This window comes from Electrophorus electricus, chromosome 7 (assembly GCF_041902795.1).
Source record: "Electrophorus electricus isolate QZ-2024a chromosome 7, ASM4190279v1, whole genome shotgun sequence".
NCBI lineage: Eukaryota > Metazoa > Chordata > Actinopteri > Gymnotiformes > Gymnotidae > Electrophorus > Electrophorus electricus.
This window is the reverse complement of record NC_137503.1, coordinates 11688852-11707791: the sequence shown is the minus strand read 5'-3', so window position 1 is coordinate 11707791 and position 18940 is coordinate 11688852. Positions and strand designations below refer to the sequence as shown.

The 18940-nt window shown below is 35.8% G+C and overlaps 1 protein-coding gene across 2 annotated transcripts; it reads right to left on the bottom strand.

Moving 5' to 3' along the window:
* Positions 1–503: 503 nt before the first annotated feature.
* Positions 504–16975, bottom strand: LOC113585578 (immunoglobulin-like and fibronectin type III domain-containing protein 1). Of its 2 annotated transcripts, none has more exons than XM_027023144.3 (15): positions 16818–16975; positions 12589–12659; positions 8460–8669; positions 7098–7222; positions 6746–6890; positions 6364–6657; positions 5970–6266; positions 5666–5845; positions 5445–5573; positions 4834–5142; positions 4557–4642; positions 4115–4307; positions 3619–3915; positions 2585–2911; positions 504–1092 (listed from the first exon to the last, which is right to left on the bottom strand). In XM_027023144.3, exons 2-15 carry the CDS (start codon positions 12620–12622, stop codon positions 1088–1090), a joined length of 2631 nt encoding a protein of 876 aa, XP_026878945.2. In that variant the 5' UTR covers positions 12623–12659; positions 16818–16975; the 3' UTR covers positions 504–1087. The 2 variants fall into 2 exon arrangements, with proteins under 2 accessions (XP_026878945.2, XP_026878946.2); XM_027023145.3 differs by having other exon boundaries at positions 12592–12659.
* Positions 16976–18940: the final 1965 nt, after the last annotated feature.

Sequence of the window (18940 nt, the reverse complement as noted above, 5' to 3'; positions counted from 1 at the left end):
ATAAAGAGCCACTGCTGAGAAAGCTACCAGTGGAGTGGTAAGTGCATTTAGTATAGAGACAGCATGGAAGTGCCTCCCTGTACATGTTAGAAAACTTAGCTAGTGTAAGAAATTACATATAAAAACATATAGAATATAAAAACCTCCATAAATATGTGGTCCAGGGAAGACAGGGAAAGGCAAGTGTAATCCATTCTGCAACTGTGAAACTAAAGTCTAATTTTATGTTAGAGCTGACTTGTGTATGTCAGAGCATATACATAACTACCCTATGAGCTGATATTGCATGGGGTATTCACTGAGTCATGATATTTGACTCCTGCTTGAATGATTGTGAAAGAATCTGACTGAAAATAACAAGGATGGAATTTATTTATTGATATACTATTACTATACTACTGGTTGGGGTTTTACTCAACAATGAAAATTAGGTGCTTGTGGATAGTTTCGCCCATGAAACAAAGAAGAGCAACTAAATCACTGAATTAATATTAAATGCATAATTCAGAGGCAAGTAACTTGATTGGTTTATTTACATTTCTTCTCAAGAGTTAACATAGATGGATAGATAATATTTCAAGTCATATTCTCTTAATTTTTAATTAGTACATCCTAGTTTAAAACCTGAAACAAAACCAACCAACCAAACAAACAAAAAGCCTGATGTAAATAGCAAACAGTTATCAGAATGACAAATCATTGAAGTATTTTGATGATTGCAGTAAACACAATTAATTATTTTGACAAGTAAAGCATTAAGGCAAACAAGCCCAGGTCTTCAAGCACATAGAAAGGAAAGATTTTAAAAAGTATATCTGAATATATATAAGATTGTATGTCCAGAGCATTTGCTACCAATTAATGTAACAACCTTTGCCTCACAAATTAACAGTGGAACATACAACTCATTAAAAATACTGTCATTTATGTTATTTGCAACGTGTAGAATGCTGAAATACATCATATTGCATGTAATGAAATGTTTGTTTATAAAATGTTTACATTACTTCTACAAAAACTCAAAACCAGCAATAATTATAAAGACTTGGTAGAAGTAATCCTTGTTGTTGCTTTGCAGCCATGGCTTTTATTCTGAAATAAATAAATAAATAAATAAATAAATAAATAAATAAACAATCTATCAGTTAACCTTAAGTCATGGTATGTTTTTAATTGTATTTACCACATGCATTTGACTGAATAGATTAAGTGTTGGCACAAATTCACTGAGCATGTGTGAGATTTAATAGCCTACTGCTGTACACTCAACACCCAATTAATTAACACCCTTCTGTTGCTATGCATAGTTTGTGTTAGTCTTCATCAGTTGCCAGTTTCTGAGCACAGGAACACTTGGCTGCATATTTTGGGGTGACAGACCACTCCCAACACTAATGTTTAGTCACTTCACTAAACATTCTAACTGACACACTCAAATACCAGTACCACACACACTGTCGTGACACTACTATGTTAGTGTCACTGCTGTGTTTACACTGATATGCCACCTCAATAATATCTGGTCAGCAGTACTTCTGTGGTTTAAAACTAACCTTAGTAAAGGGGGGTAGAAGATGGCTGACAAATTGTGCATCAGATGAACTAGTATGTAAGTGTACATTAATACAAGGCATATATAGTATCACTGTGCCTCACAAGGTGAACAAAGTTACAAGGTGGGTGCTTATCATAAATTGGGTGGTTAATGTACATTACAATGATTATCACCTATAAGTGTTCAGAAAAATCATAAGACCAAACATCAAAATTTGATTTCTTTAGTACTTTGATCAAATAATCTATGAATTTTTTTAAATGCAGTCAAGGGTATTTAGGTCTAAATTACAGAAATAAGACTTACTTTTTATGGGGAAATACTTTATTCCAGAGAAGTGCTATTCATAAGACTATATGATGCCATATTCCTGTACTCTTGACTAAATCTGCAGACATATTTATTCCTGTTCAGTTGTCATATGCTGTTTTTGCCAGTTTTAATGTCAGGTGGACCCAACACCTGTGGTAGTACCAGATTTTTGTTTACATAAGTTTATGACACTTCCCAGTTTGAAATGACATGGTATATTACAACAACTGACTTTGTAGTGAACTGTATTTCTGGTTTATGAGATTGACATGTAATTGACAATATTAATATGGATTGACACATAAAGCTAGTTTTAGATAAAAAATAAAAAATGCCCTAAAGTATCTCTAGCATGTCTCACTGGGATGATAGGATTAAAAAACTAATATGTAACTAGCACTTGTATAGTAAAGGCTGATATTGTTATGACAGGATTACATTTTCTCAGTGAATTATAGATGATGTTTAAAACATTTTTATTAATACATATGGCAATATCACAACATTGTAATCATACTCAGTTTATACTCATGCACTAAAGTGAGTTTTATTTTACAATTTATAAGATACCATAACACTGTAATACCAGTGCACAGAGGTCAGAGAAATGGGGTATAACTCAGTAATTACAATGTATTGTTAAAAACCAATATTATTTCAACAAGCTTTATTCCTAGGTCAATTATGTTAAGGGCCGTAAATAATTAAAGGCCTTACCTCTGACTGTCAGATGGGTAGAACACTCGGCTCTTCCTAATGGATTGTCTGCCACGACTTTGTACTCTCCTGTGTCCTTGGAGCCCACCCTGAGGATGAGCATGGAGCAGACACCACACGTGTTGGTGATGAGGTAATTGGTGTCGGTGTTGATACTAATGTTGTTACGGTACCAGGTGACATGGGGGCTGGGGTCTCCCCTCACAGCACAACTCATATAGCACTCATAACCCTCTGGAGCTGAGTGCAGTTTCAAGGGAAGCAAGAACTTAGGAGGCCTCTCTAGGTTACAGGTTTTTGGCTCAGGAAGGACCAATGTGAACTTCTCTGCAAGAGACAAATGAAGCACTGTAACAGTGAGACATCACGTAGATTCTGCTTTTTTATTTAATGTTTTTAATCTTTAATGTAATGCATTACTATCCCCCATTAGAAAAAAAATTGAAAAAATATTACAGGCATCTCATGAGCATTTTTATAATTCACATGTAAACATGATGGCATATCAGAATTTTTTGTAAGAATCTGGCCCAGGGCAAGGAAAATAGCAGCGATAAGCTTTGGTAGCCATGGAGCAGATCACAAGTATGTAATGTGCAATATTACACACACACAAACACACACACACACACACACACACACACACACACACACACACATATATATATACATACATACATATATACATACATATAATATATACATACATACATACATACATACAGCAAACACAACATACAAAGAGGCTGTCACATGCCAAAAAACTTATTAAAATGTATGCAGACTTTTAGGTATAGCAAAATAATTTGCATACCTAATTAACACCAGTATATCTAATAATTGCCTAATAGTGTTTAGTACATGAAAAATTATTAAAGATCCAAACTGTTAAAGACCTGACTCTTTGAGAACATTTGTTCAAATTTAGCAAACTGTTACTATGATAAGAACATGCCAATGAGGGCAATATATGATTCACTAGTCCTAGCTACTGGAAAACACAAAAGCACCAGTAACAGACTCTCATGACAAACCTTTCTTCACTGTAATGAGCCACTTTTGTGACTCTGAAGGGGCAGATAGTCCCATGTCATTCTTGGCATAGACCCTGAACTGGTACTCTCTTCCTGGCATGATGTTGCAGACAGTGAATTTGTTGTTGAAGATGCGATCGGCCACTGTATGCCAAGTCCTCTTGCTAGAGTCTCTCTTAGTCACAATGTAGTGCAGACGGTCATCCCGCTTTTCATCTGGTGAGGGTGTCCAGGACACTGTTACTGTGAATGGTACATTCTCATCTAGTTCCACAGGACCTGGGGGCTTGGGCTCATCTATGGAAAGACTTAGGTGTCATTTATTGATATGCATGCACAATGTAAAAATAAGAAATCACAAACAAAGAATTATATTTCAATTTGTACTATTTTTTCCATTACATTCCCTTACATAAACATTAATTATATAATCAAATAATTAATTCTTAATATGTCCCATGTACGTGTAAAAAGTGACATTTAGTCTTGAATCTACCTGTTACTCTAATTTCAATACTCAAGGTTTCCTGGCCCACAATGTTCTTGACTATGATGGTGTATATTCCACTATCAGAGCGCTCTGCAGAAGCGATCAGGATTTGGGAGCCCCCTTCAGTATTGCTTATGGTGACACGTTTGGGAACAGGAACACCGTCCTTAAGCCAAATGATCTCAGGCCATGGAGAAGCCTGAGAAAAGCATGAAAATATATTTTTATGTCAAATGCCGCTTAGAAGGAGTGCTAAGACATACACCAGTTTCAAATGAACAGCTGCCCATTTTTAATAATTGTTTATAATAGCATATCTTCATAATACACTTCTAATTGGAAGAATTACACACACACACACACACACACACACACACACACACACAGGACTATTTCTTGTGTGTTTTTATTTTTTTGCTATTTATTGACAAGACAAAATTCTGTTTACCACAAAGTTAATGTTGAATTGTGCTGAATTTCCAGCTCGGACAACCATGAAACTCTTGATCTTTAAATCTGTAAACCTTGGTCTCACTAAAAAAAATGTAAAATATATTGCACAAATTCATTCATTCAGTATTAGATCAAACTTATTTTTATTCTATTTTTCAGTGAGAAATTAAACTATTTATGGTTTTGCAGAATTAATGAAGTACAGGTAACCTGTAAAATGAATACTTTCCCCATCCTATTTCTTTTCAAAATAAATCTATCCAGTGACTCACCAGGAGGGGGCATAGCCAAAATGTAATTCTTCAGCTCCTGAGGTTCTCCCACTCCCCCTTCATTAACAGCTATCACTCTCACCCAGTACATAGCCATAGACTTCAATCCCTTTACTGTGAAGAAGGTCATGATAATGGCATTGCTATTGCTGCGTTCCCATTCTGTGCTCTCTGCAGGTCGGATTTCAACGAAATATCCTTTAGGATCGTCATGTACTCCCTTTTCTTCTTTTGGTTTAATCCAAGAAAGGGACAAAGTGTTGTATGTGGAATCTGTCACTTTCAGGTCAGTGACTTTACCAGGAGGATCTAGATGGGAGAGATGGTGATAATGTTACTCATTTTGACATTGACAATGATACACCAGATGCAGAAACTATCTTATTAAAATAAAGTCATTGAGGAGAAAAAAAAGGAGTAAACTTTTACTATTAACCTTTACTTAAAGGAGTAAATTCATGTTGCTCTAAAATAGAAAAATATCTTTTGGTCTGATCACTTATGAGGCAGCAAAGAACAGTGCCTTAAAGTTAATGTTTTGCTGAACTATACTGATTAAGGCTAGATTGTTTTATCCTCACCACTGCTGAGCAACTGACAGCTTGGCTTACTTTTTGGATCTCTGGCAAACACAAACTCTGATGGTGTGCTAGGTTCACCGGTTCCAGAAACGTTGATAGCAGACACACGGAACTCGTACTCCATGCCTTCAATAACATCTTTACAATCATATTTCTTAGCTGTAGGTGAGAAATGAATTATTGTTATAGAGGTTTTTGAAAATGTATTACTAGTTAACTCCTAAATAGAATAAGCAAAGAAAACTACAAACTTCTGATTGGTTCCTCTGGTGGATGAACAAGGCCCCACAGGTTACTGCCCTTCTTGCGCTTCTCTAGATTGTAGCCCAGAATGTTGGAACCACCAGTGTCAGTGGGAGGGACCCATGACAAGGTGATGTAGTCCTTGAAGGCACTAACAACTTTTGGAGCAGAAGGTGGACCAGGATAGGCTGCAAAATGAAGTGAATGACAATATTTTTTGGGTTCTGATATTTGTAAAATATATGAAAATAATCAGGGATATTCCAGTCCAGTGACTATCACTGTTTAATATTGCATAAAATATAGTCTTACCTTTAGTGCCAGCTTGGACATCCTCTGTTTCCATTACCTCGCTAATGCCTTCTGATGTTTCAGATCTGATGCGGTAACAGTACCTTTTACCATGATCTACATCAGTGTCTTTGTAATGGGCCTCACCAGGAATCTGGCCAATCTTCTTCCAGGTGTTGCGTCCAACCTGATTGCGCTCAAGATGGTAATGAGTGATTGGGCAACCCCCATTATCTTTTGGTGGGCGCCATTTGATCTCAATGCAATTTGAAGTGGCCTCAATAATTTCAAGAGGTCCAAGGGGTGGTGTAGGTTTGTCTGTTAGACATAAGATTCAAATGTTAGATGTAATGTGAAGAAAGATAATTAAATAATTGTAGCTATAACACCAACTAACTCATTCTTATATGCTTACCAAGCACAACTAAAGAAGTAATAGCTTCAGCGGTGCCAAACTCATTTTTTATTTTGAGCTTAATTTCTCCTGAGTCTTTCCGCTGTTGTTTGTTTAGGACCAGACGGCTATGGCCTTCAGAAATCTCAATCTTGCAGTTAACATATGGTGCAAGTTCTTCTCCTTCTTTGTACCACTGTACTTTCATGGGCTCATGGCCAATAAATGGTATTTTGAATTCAGCTCTTTGATTAGTTTTAATCACCCTTGGTTTTGCAAATCCTTCAAGGTCCTTTGTATTAAATCTTGGTGGATCTAGGGAAAAAAAATATTTTGGAGAGTATATTAAAGTACAACTACAAAATACAAAAATCAGTTTACCAGATGAATGGTCCAAGTATACCTTCAACAATGATCACAGCTTCAGTTTTACGGCCTTCAGATTCAAATTTGTATTTTCCAGCAAATTCCTCTGACACCTTATGAATTTTCAGTTTATGAGTAGTACCATCTTTGCTAATAGTTAAACCCTCAGTGGAACCAGTTATCTATGGAGAGAATAACATAAAATCTGTTTGGTTTTCAGACAAACTATTCTGTTTCCTGCTCAAAGAGTGAACTATTTTAATAAATAATAATACACAGATGTTGAGTAGTTGATCTTAGTGTGACAATAAAGAAAGGCATTTTTCTTTTTCACAATACTAGCAGGTTTTTGGGAGCTTTATGTATTTAGTTAGGCAGTTCTATGGCACCTCTTTTCCATCTTTGTACCAGACCCCCTTACAGTCAGCCTTGCTGAGTTTGCAGACCAGCTCAGCAGACTCTCCAACAATAGTTTTGCAGTCTTCAAGGCCAATAGAGAAGTGAATACCAGGATCTGCAGGTAATTGGGACACAATTTTACAATTTGTACACATGAGAGAGGCAGGATATTTTTCTAGTTTGTAATTTGCAGTCTTACAGCTACTGTCACGATTAGTCCCTCCCATTTTCCGTGTTCCATGTTTTCCCTGTTCTTGTGTTTTTTAGTTCCATTCCATATTTTCGTTTTCTCTGCCCCTCATTTGATTTTCAACACCTGTCCCTCGTTTAGTTGCTGTATTTAAACCCTGCCTTGTTGCCTTGGTTTTTGTTGTTCATTGTATTTGCTTCTAGGTTCTTTGATTGTGTTTGATGCATTGTTTATATGTATGTATGTATGAATGAATGCATGCATGTTTGTAAGTTTGTACTTCCCCAGTTTGCCTTCGTGTGGTTTGTTTGTTTGTAATGTATCCCCGTACTGTCCGTGTTGGCTCTATGACCCTGGACTGCTACGACTCTGATTTTGAATTTGCCCATAATAAATCTCGCTCTTCTCTACACATGCATCTGCCTTCTTACTGCTCACCGTTACAGATACAACTGAAAGTATATCTTAAAATTGTTAATATTTTCAGTGTTTTTCATAGTGTTTTTTTAATCTAAATGTAGAATGACTATATTTTCTTGAAATGTGTACCAATAAACAAAAAAAGGGGTGGTGCAATCATTTAAACATGCCTCTCTAAGGATGTGTACTCAACTCTGACATTTTTTTAAAACTATACCTCATACTCAAAAACTAGTTAGTAATTGAAATTAGGATGCAATTGAGATGAACACTTTTTGTTTTCAATGCTCTCTGTTTTGTCACGGTGTGTTTTAGTGTTGTATCTTGTGACACCATGTCTTGTGTTTGGCTTGTTTAGATACATTTGGTTTGGATTGTGTTCATACTTAAAATGAACCACACCTGAATATGTTTAGAAATGGACCAAGACCCACCTGCTAATGTGGTCTTGCTTATTTGATGCACAGCAGAATTCAAAAGCCTTCATGCTTACTTTAACAAACCGCACTAGCAGAGCAATCGCACCAGGGTTAATTTTAATTGAACCAAAGTTACCAAGTCTGAACACACCCTAATATAATCTGATGAAATGTCAGTGATAGGATGAGGGGATTAGATCTAAAGAGTCAACATTGGCTCATATTGTTATTCTAAAACCATCAAATAAACAACAAGATCAATCTTGTCCCAGATAACTTTGCTGAAAATTTTGCTTTCATGCATGTTTGGGAGCAACCTCTACCTTTGTCTGGAGGCGGTGGGCCTTGCTTTGCGGGATCAGAGAGCTTTCCAGCTTCTTTGTCCACTGTGTCCCCAGGAGCCTCACAAGCAGGCAAGCTCCCCTTACTGACCTCGGGCACAGCACCAGATTGCTTAGCTTGAGGGTTATCACCTAGGTTTTTGCCTAGATTGCCTTGTGGGTTACCAGGGTTGCCCTCTGGTTTACCCCCTCCTGCAATTTGTGTTAGACAATTGGTGATGAGCATTTAGATGATTGATGTCACTGAGAAGATTATAAAAACAGCATAATGCAAAATTTAAAAGAACAGTGATATAAATTCAGACAAATACCTGTGCTTTCAAAAATACAGGATATACAAATATAGTTATAGCCAATAAATAAGTCAGAGAGAGAATGTAATGAGAATCGCAAAGAAACAAAGTATCTAATTAAAAAATGACCAAGTCCTGACAATATTCAGATCAAGTCTGGAGGGGACACATCTAAAGATTTTGTTACTGATACTCATGTTACATGTGAAAACCAATTAAGTTCTTTCTAGCAAAAAGTTGTTTTATAAACTAAGTGACAAAATATATTTAATTAGGTCAGGTACTTAGCTCAGAGGCATGTTAGTTTCATATTTCTGAATAAGACAAGCACAATGACACATGACACATGAGACAAAATGACACAATGACACACAATACACACAATTGTGCCTGAAACATAGGTACCTGTTAATATTTGTGTTTTGCAGATGTGAATGTGTTAAATGAGGGAGCTGATGGATGCTGTTCAATATATCAGGATGCCATCTGTAGTGTATGTATGTGTATGTATGTATGTATGTATGTATGTGTGTGTGTGTGTGTGTGTATATATATTTAACAGGATGTTACAAAATTACACATTACTACATATAATACACAGCACCTCTGCTGCTACTGCTAGGATGTAATCAAGGAAAGTCATTTTTATATATATATTTTTTTATTTTTGGCTAATGGGTTTCAAGACTGCAGTTAGGTTTAGAATTTAATATTTTTATTTAAACGTGTCCCCATCTCAGTGATTAATAAGTAAGTCTGTGCAGCACTCAATGAAATTTTGTCTTTTGTATTAATATCGATTATTAAAATGTTAATAATATTACATTCGAGAAATGTAATTAGTTAACTGCTTATATATATATATATATATATATATATATATATATATATATATATATATATATATATATATATATATATATATATATATATATTTTTTTTTTTTTTTTTTTATATTAATTATATATATAGCGCATTTGGCAGCAGTGAGTGTGCATGCAAACTGTTTTGGATTATATCAGTTCTCCATGTTTATATGTAGTTTACACAACTGATTCTGATTAGCAAAACAGAGTAACTGTGAACCTGAAGCACTATGTTCTGTGTATTACAGTTTAAAGCAAATGTATGTTTTTCTTTTCATTGAGTTTTTTAAAGATAAATCTGAGCGCATCCAAGTGGAAACTGCTCAGTTCAGCTTATCAAGCTTAATGTTACACAAGATGAATTTCTGTACTACATTTTTCCATTTATTTTATGTGGACTTATGATGTGTTACTGCCATGTTATGATGTGTTACTGCCATTTTCATTTTCAGCACTGTGGTTTGTCTGAAACACTACACCAAATAATGATGTATACTGAAATAGATTCATTTTTAATATGAGACAGAAAAGGAGGTAAATTTAATTGAAAAGGGAGTTAAAAACAATGGATGAAACCTGCACACTTAGACACATCCCTTTGAATATTTGAGTAGGGATATGCCTTTGTTGACTTTACTTACCTGTCTATTGACCCATGAAGCATGAACCAATGATATCTATTCTTGAATAAATGTAATTAAACCATATACATATATTGTCTCACTATATAAATCCTTCCACTTGTGCTTCCTGTTCATTACTACAATGCAACATTTTTACTGACTGAAATACACTTGTGTACATTTGTGTACTTAGAAAACAAATAAAAATAAATAATTAGGAAGGTTATGGCACAGCCATATGTAAAATAGGCAAAAAATAAATCAAGAATCTGAATATTCATTTATGCAGGCTATGACTGTAATTTTGTGTATGGTTGGCTATGGCTCAGTTTGAATATAAATGCATGGAAAGATACTTTTTTTCCTTGATTTATGCTTTGGGAAGATTAAAAAAACGTTTGCCCAAGCAAGTTATAGTGTATATAAATTGACAGGCTTGCACATTGTTTGCCAAAAGAACATTGGCTGATGATTGGCAGATGAGGTTGTCTTTACCCATAAATCATCTTTTGTAACCCAAGGCTTGTGAGCATGATTCTAGTATTAAGAAACATCAGCTTCTTGTGCAGTGGCTTGTTTGATTTTTGACACAGATGGACATTAGTATTTTTATTGCTGTTGAGTAGGTCATGTTGCTGCAGATTGTTTTAAGCTGAAATGTAAGCAGGACTGACAAGACAGTCCTAGTACACAGGCCAAAGGGGTTGCTTGAGTGGGTGGTACCCTCTCTGAGAGTTCTACCCAAGCAGCCATATACCAGCCATTTCTTTCAGAGGGTTCAATTCACATCATATGTAAAAGTGCTGTGGTGCCCTTGGTGATCCTACATGATACTGGGTCAGCTTTGTCCTTTATTCATGATGGCATTTTGCCATTGGACTGTTAAACTTCTTGTGGGTCTTTTGTACATTGCCAAGTTTTGAGATGGGGTATATTGTTGTTCCTTTGTGTACCGTTTGTTTGAAGTCAAACCTAGTATGATTCAGTGCGTGTGGGTATTAGACCTACTCTCCCTGTTCCTGACCCTCTGTTCCTGGTACAGACATAACATGGAGAAGGGGAGAATTCAGGACAAAACAAATAGCATACTGTCAATACAAAACACAGACTTTTTAGTTTTTACTATCAAAATCCCACACTATTCCATTCCTAATAAGGATTCAATGTCAAAGAAATGTTGCCAAAGTTATGTGTAAAACAAATGAGAGAACACAGAAATAATAGATGCTGACAGGGGAACATGGAAATTACCAGGAGTTAATTTGTGTTGTGCAAATGGACAGTCAAGAGCATACTCTAATTTATTGGTGTCATTAAAAAAAAAAAAAAGTCTAAGTGCTGGGGGCGAGGGGTGGGGAGAAATAAAAGATCCCTCCTCATTGTTTATAAAGGCAATGCTACTTGGACATAGTACAGTTGTTCCAGAATCAACTGATGAACTGTAAAAATCGCAAAAATCGCACCTACAATGCTTCTTCTTTAGTTGTGGTATTTGTTTGCATGTTTCCAAACATCATAAATGTTGATCTTTGAAATAACTTGGTGCAGTTTGTCTTTGATCTTCCATTATCCTTGTTGTCCTACAATTCTTTAAAGTAGACACCCATCTCCTCAATTTTAACTACCTGGCTTAATGAGATTTAGTGTATATTGACTGTTATGTGCTGTGTTATGTAACTATTGCATATTGCTATTATAACTATTACCATAACTGTCTACTTGAATTAAGTTTAGTTATTCTATATTATTCTAAATTGTAAAGTTGGCATTGATGTTTCCTGCTTCAGTCCTTTCATGCAAATTCAGCTTCATGGTTTTATTTTATTTTATTATCTTATTTTGTGTGTCTTTATGTTGCACATTATGACACCCCCTTTCCATCTGGTTCACCTATTGCTTCACTAAATGCTTTGTGTCCTCATGGAGAAAGTTCAAATTTTTTTTTTTTTTGTTTGCACTTTTGTTAATGAAGAACTAACTAATAATGGTAGTAGAAATGGGAATATATGTTCCTTTGTATGGGATTAGTTGGAAAAGACTAATCTTTTTGAGCTTTAGATGGAGAGCCATAATTTTTACAGTAATGCATGGCTCCCTTTCTGCCAGTAAATAAACCAAACAACCAACTAACCATCAAAAGCAATGTACAAAAATCTTGCACGCAGTTCTTCAATTACTGAAAGCTGTCTGATTTCAGTACATTTATGTTTGGTGACATTCCTGAGTAATCCCAGATTTGGAATGTATGTGTTTCAGTACTGGGACACTGAGATGTTTGCAGAGTGTGTGGGTCTCTCCCTACCATGGGAGATTGCATGATTATTCTTACCACCTTGCCCTGTTGCAGTCTGATCTGACATCATCCAAATTTCTTATTGGCTCAAAATGTTTGAAGTATCCCTGGAGAGAAAGAGATTGACAGAGAGAGAGGGAGAGAGAGAGAATTTGGAAAAATTCCCTTTGGTATCTCAAGTAAACATTACTCTCTTGTCTTTGAGTTTCTTTTGGTGTTTATTCAGCTGCAGCATGACAGACACCTCAGTGGAGGATGTATACTATTTGATTATGGGAAAAAAATGTAGATAGGCAGTAAGGTTTCCACAAGGTAAATGTGACTGTAGATGTTTTGTTAGTTTTTTTTTTTGTTTTTTTTTTTCACACAGCAGAGATAGCTAGAAACTAATGAAGAGAATTGTATATGTGGAGGTAGTTGGATGTAGTAAATATCCAATGTGTCTGTGAGTGATAGAGTGTGACAGTGGCATGCATTATGTTCCATTAGAGAGCCTTTGGGCTTAGTCAGCAAACCTTCAGCCGTTCCAGTCATCCATCTCCCCCAGCTACATCCCACACTAATACACACCAACATGTGCCACTTTCAGTCACTGTGTCTCTGCTAGGTATGTGATGGTGACATGTACTGAATGTGTTTTCATTGTAGTAAGGGGGAGAGGGATAGGAGTGTAGGAGTTTTATTCATCATTTTATGTTCATTCAGCCAACATCCTGTTGACCTCTGAAAGACACCTGACTGTATTGTGTACTATATAGCTGACAGAATGATGCAAGAGAGGATAAAATGCTTCAGAATCATTTGTAACCGACAATAAACACATTTTCTTTCAGGAGACACTGATGCTAGATGACATGCGCATCCACTTTCCATCCACATGCTAGGCCATAAAAATGTACACGATTCAGTCATTTGCATTATAAAACCTGAATTCATGACAGCTCTAAATCTGATAACCCTACTCTTCACTGATTGGATTAAAGAGAGGGTGGAGTTACATGTGAGTTGTGAAAGGCCTGCTTGTCTTAAACTGCAGCAAATGAACCAGTTAATGGAAATTTAAGAGGGTAATTACTTCAGTTAAATGTATATTTTAAATGTATTTTGTGGTAATAAATTCTGTTCTAGTAATGGCACAGAAACTCTTTGAGCTATTCATTTTGAACAAATTTTGAATGTGACAATATTTTTGCGCATTTTAATCTTCCATCATACTCCTTATAAACACAGAGTGCCTGTGTTATGTGTCATAATGACAATTACATGTGTGCTTTGCTATAGGACATCCAGTTATTATCCGAGTCTCCCTAGATTAACTGATTTATTTTTAGCTCATCAGTGTTTTACTTTTTGCTGATGACTTACAGTAGGCTAAGGCATGTGTCGTAAACTGCACTGAACACTGTCCGCCAAGTAGTGTTCTTGGATCATGCTGGTACATGAAAACGAGCTGTACAAGACACTTAAGCTCACTGTCACCACCCTACCCATCATCACCCGATCTTCACAGGAGAAGGTATCATCCCTTTTTTTCAACACCATCTTTCTTTAGTTTAAAAATAGTATATATTATATTTTGTGAATAACAAAATAGCATATATTATGTGTACAACAAAATATATAACACAATATATTCTGTGTATACACTAAAGAAGGCTTCATGAGGCAGGTGCAGACACTATGAGCTTATCACCTGGTTCTCTTATAAGATATGTTCAGCATAAAGTGAAACATGATTCTCGAGGTGAGTAATCAGAGACGTGTTTTATAAATATAATTTCCTGTCATATGCATGTTGAGGAGCTGTCAGTAAGTGCTATAACAGCAGTGTTGGAGATGGCCCTGACGTCATACTGATGTATGAAAATCACTTGATACACATATGCATATCACCACCATGCTTTCCCCTTCACAGATTACACCTGAAAGAATTCAAGTGATCATAGAATGTTTTGCTGAATATAGATGAGTAAGAATTAAAATTAATATTTGCATTTTTATTTATCTACTGCAAAACCTTTAGTAGCTTTGACTATAAAACCTTTTGTAAGTTTGCCAGCCTAAACCAGAATCCATATTATTTTTAACATATCCATGTGTATGAAATATCTGCCTTGCATCTACTGCAGCATATGTTAGGCTAATAAAACTGCATAAAAAGAGTAAATCACACTTTACATGAATATTTCTCTAACATGAAATGAATACATTGCCAATTTCTTATGGTCCATAAAACTAGTTTGGCGTGATTTAAATGAGATATGCATTGGGAAATCTGTGGCAGTATACATTTTCAAAATTGGCACTGAATTCTGCCATCTTACATATCGGCAGCTCAGGGTTGCAACAGAAGGGGCATATGTTTTAGGAAAGAAAGTGACTGTAATGAGAATCAGCCAGCTTGTCAGTATGTAATTCAGAGTAGTGAAGATGCTATTCCATGCCATGTTTAACAGAGTAAAACAGTTCTTACAGATCAGCCAAGCCAATTTAACTCAGTTTCGATTAAAAAAAAAAAAAAAAAAGCCTATAAACCCTCAAATTGACTTAGTTAGTCAAAATATCTGCTTTGGATATTTGTTCCAGGGTTGTGAGTAGCCCTAGCTTGTTGTGTGCAACATGAAAAGATGCTGCAGAACATTTAAAATATAACACCCACAATTAATCTGACAAGTGACCTTAATTGAAAAATTACTTTAAAAAAAATGTAATACTTTACACAATAATGATTACTCGATTTAAAGTGTAAACAGGAATGAAATAATGCAAAGAATATTATAATCTGATGATCTCAATTCCATCCAGGAATCCATTAAAAGTCACATGCTGACAAATATAATTAAGTACTCCTATACAAGGCTTACTAAATGTAAGCATTATTAAGTGTCTGATTAAGTGTCTGACTATTTAGTTATTAATATTAAAACATCATTAAATAACTATTTTGAATTATTCACTTAATTGAAGCTAAAATGAAAAATATGAACTTACAATAGTATGGAATAAGTCTGGACTGACTGGTCGGTCATTGGAACCCTAGGAATGAGTCCAAGGTGATTTGCACAGAATAAGATAGTGAAGTAAGGGAACCTTGTTCACGTCTGCCTCAGAATGTGCATGCTCAGTTGCAATGTTGGGGACCCATGGGACTCAGACATGAATCCTAACTTCAACTGGGCATGCTGAGCAAAACTGATGTCCATTTTATAAAGTATATATGTTATATGTTTTTTAAATATATGAGGAACAGCTAGGGCACCATAAGAAATACTGTGAGGTAAAGTACTCAAATGATCTTGTGAAAACCTTTGCTCAGAAATATTTGTTACATGACATTGTAGCAACCTCTCTAAAATTATTTTATTATGTCCATGCCATCCTGTGATGATTTAGTATATATTCAGTAATGTAATTTCCTTAAATATCTGCCACATGAATTGCCCCTTTTTTTTTTAAATGGACATCTGCAGCTTCATGTCTTTAGGAAAAACAATGGCAGACAATACATTTTCTATATTCTTTAGCATAACTCATGTGGATAGCTTTTATTTTCCTTCAAAAGTTACACAGTGCTATAGAAGTTTGCTTTCAAAAATGTGGCTCCAAATTCATCCATGATAAACATTTAACTTGCTGTCTGGCATTCTGTTGTTTTAAAAAGTAGGAAGCATGAGGATTTATCGATAGGTGTTTTGTCAGATTCCAGCATGCCTTGAGTTTACTTGCTCATTTGTCCTTCATTAAAACTGTAACATGCTACATGCCAATCATTTCACAGGATGTCAATATCTGACATGGCAGGCAAATTTAATCATACCCTTGTGTGGATGACCACTGTTATGCTATGACCAAAAGAGTCAAATGCAATTGTTTTCAAATAGTCTTTACATGTCATTGTATCTGAGATGCATTGAATTATTTTTCAAAATAGTGAGAACTTGAAAGTTAATATCATCTTAATTTGTACCATTTGACCAACAGCTCTCAAATTCCACACTGTCAAACCTGAACTGAAAATGTTTTAAACCCATGTATTGTGTTTATTAATCCTTTCTCAAACCATTGGGAATTTAGACATATGATGGTCTAAAGAGGTGTTCATAAAATGGTGATTACTGCAAGTACCATGCAATAGTTTTCTTAGTTTGTAAAGTTATGTTAAGAAGCCAAACAAAAGTAGGTGGGGACCCTTGAGTCTTTGTTCCTCTTAGTCATCCTATGGCAACAGTTGCTGTACCATCATAACAGGGAAAGAAATGACCTACCTGTTCTCAGTACTGTGTGCTCTCCTCTCAGCTCCTGCAATGTGGTGCTCTTATTTCTCCTGACATTTGTGTACTGCCTCTGAGTTGTGCTAGGTAATAAATCCGTTGAGCAGCATGAGTGTGTGCTTCCACAGCAAGCTCCCCCCTGCACTGAACCTTGGCTTCTGCCAACAAATGTTTCTTCCTTTGGATGGAGGAGCTGGAGCAAATGAGTGACTCACTGAGTAATGGGGGGGTGTGTGGATGTACTTATGGGAGGGTCAGTGAGCCATTTTATCACCTTCTTCCCAGCTGGCACATCATAATACTAAACAACTTTTGGCATGACCTAGCTGATCTTAACTCTGGCAGAGTGGGCCACACACAAAGGTTAATTAAGGTGCTGTAGAGATTGCTGCAATGTATACACTGAATCCAACAAGGAATCATTTTACTATGTTGTGCCAGGGATAGTTTAGGCCTAATCTCACAGAAAATAAACCTTTAATATTTCCTTTAGTGTGTACTGCATGGGTGAAGACTGTCTCAAACTGTACAAATAACAATACATGGAGCATAAAAGGCTTTATTATTGTTTTTGTCACACTTCTGTCCCCCTGACAACAGCTACCGACATTCAGCAGCACTGAGCACTTGGGCTTGTGTTTATATTGTTCTTGTGTTTATTATGACTTGTTTAAGCTTGACCACACCTCCTTCAGTTGGTGTGTGTTGGTCATTAGTAGCTACACCACTTGGGCTTTATTATGTTATTCCTTATTAAATAATGAATTAAATAAGTCTGCTGTGTTTGTATGACCATTGTTGGTCATTAGTGTTATGTTGGCTTTTTTAGCTGTAGTTAGTGTACTTTTATATTCAGTTTCATTACTTTCATTAAACGTGTCAGTTGGAGACCTGCATCTTTCAGCATGTTCTTCACCTGTGACAGTTTTGTGTTTTAAAGTGAGTGCGAGTTGAGAATCAAGTGAGGAAACCAGAAAACATATTTACTCTGTTAATATCTTTGGATATTATGGCTCTTTCCAAAAATAATAGGTCTTGTTATTAGCAAGTATGATGTACCATTACACATTTTAGCATGCATAAGACATAGAGTAACCAATTCAGTTCAGTTTATTTATTTGAATTTTTCACCTTGAAAGTGGAATGGTTGGCTCCTTATAATAATTCATCATTCTAATATAGAATGAATCTATAGGTCAGGGCTCTGGGAATTAGATATTCTTAGTCACCTAATTCTCAGCCCTGACCTACAGTAGTCATAGGAATATGTAAAGAAAGTTAACTAACCTTCCCAGCTTCATTCCCAGCCAAGGCCACTGGACTAGAAGTTTGGGGTCATCACACACTGCTATGCCCTGGGTGCTCAGCTCTCAAATGGTACTTGGCAGACTGAATGGCATTTTGACAGAGGGAGCATTACAGTGGAATGGTTCCATGAATATTTCCTCCCACCATGTTGACTTTGGTGATCTTTTACTGTGTGTACATCAAATGCTCAAATCAAAAGGCAGATGTTACCTCATATCTGTGATTTCTGTAAAATTGTTTATATATTGATTTATATGTGCATTTAGAAATCATGAATACACATATTGTGCAACATATAGTTTTTATATTATTTTACCACTGTAAATTTTAGTCACACTGTCAGTCTTGTGAGGGGGGCCTCAGATGTGATGACCTGAAGCATGCTGCAGAGCCATGTTTAAGACTGCAGTTATTAGGCACCTCTTGTTGTGTGTCACAGCCACACTCCATTAAGTATGACCTTTCAGGATTAGAAAGGTCCATCCATTTTGTTGTCAAACTAAATGGTTCAATACACACAGCAGGAGGAGATTGTTTTCCAGAAAGTAAGCATGTCAATCCAAACAAACTTGATTCAACACCTGTAAAACAACTTTACTGATTTATTGTTATAGGGAGGTACATTCATCTGTTGGTATTCATCGCATAGACATGAGACATAACAAATTTAAATAAAAGGAATTCTCCTGCTCCCAAAATAAATTACAGCAGATCAGCTTCGCGTAGTAATTCATTTATTCCTGGCCTTGCTGATTGAGAGTCCTTCATAGATAGAACAATGCAATATTTCAAAGTGATGAGGGGTTTTT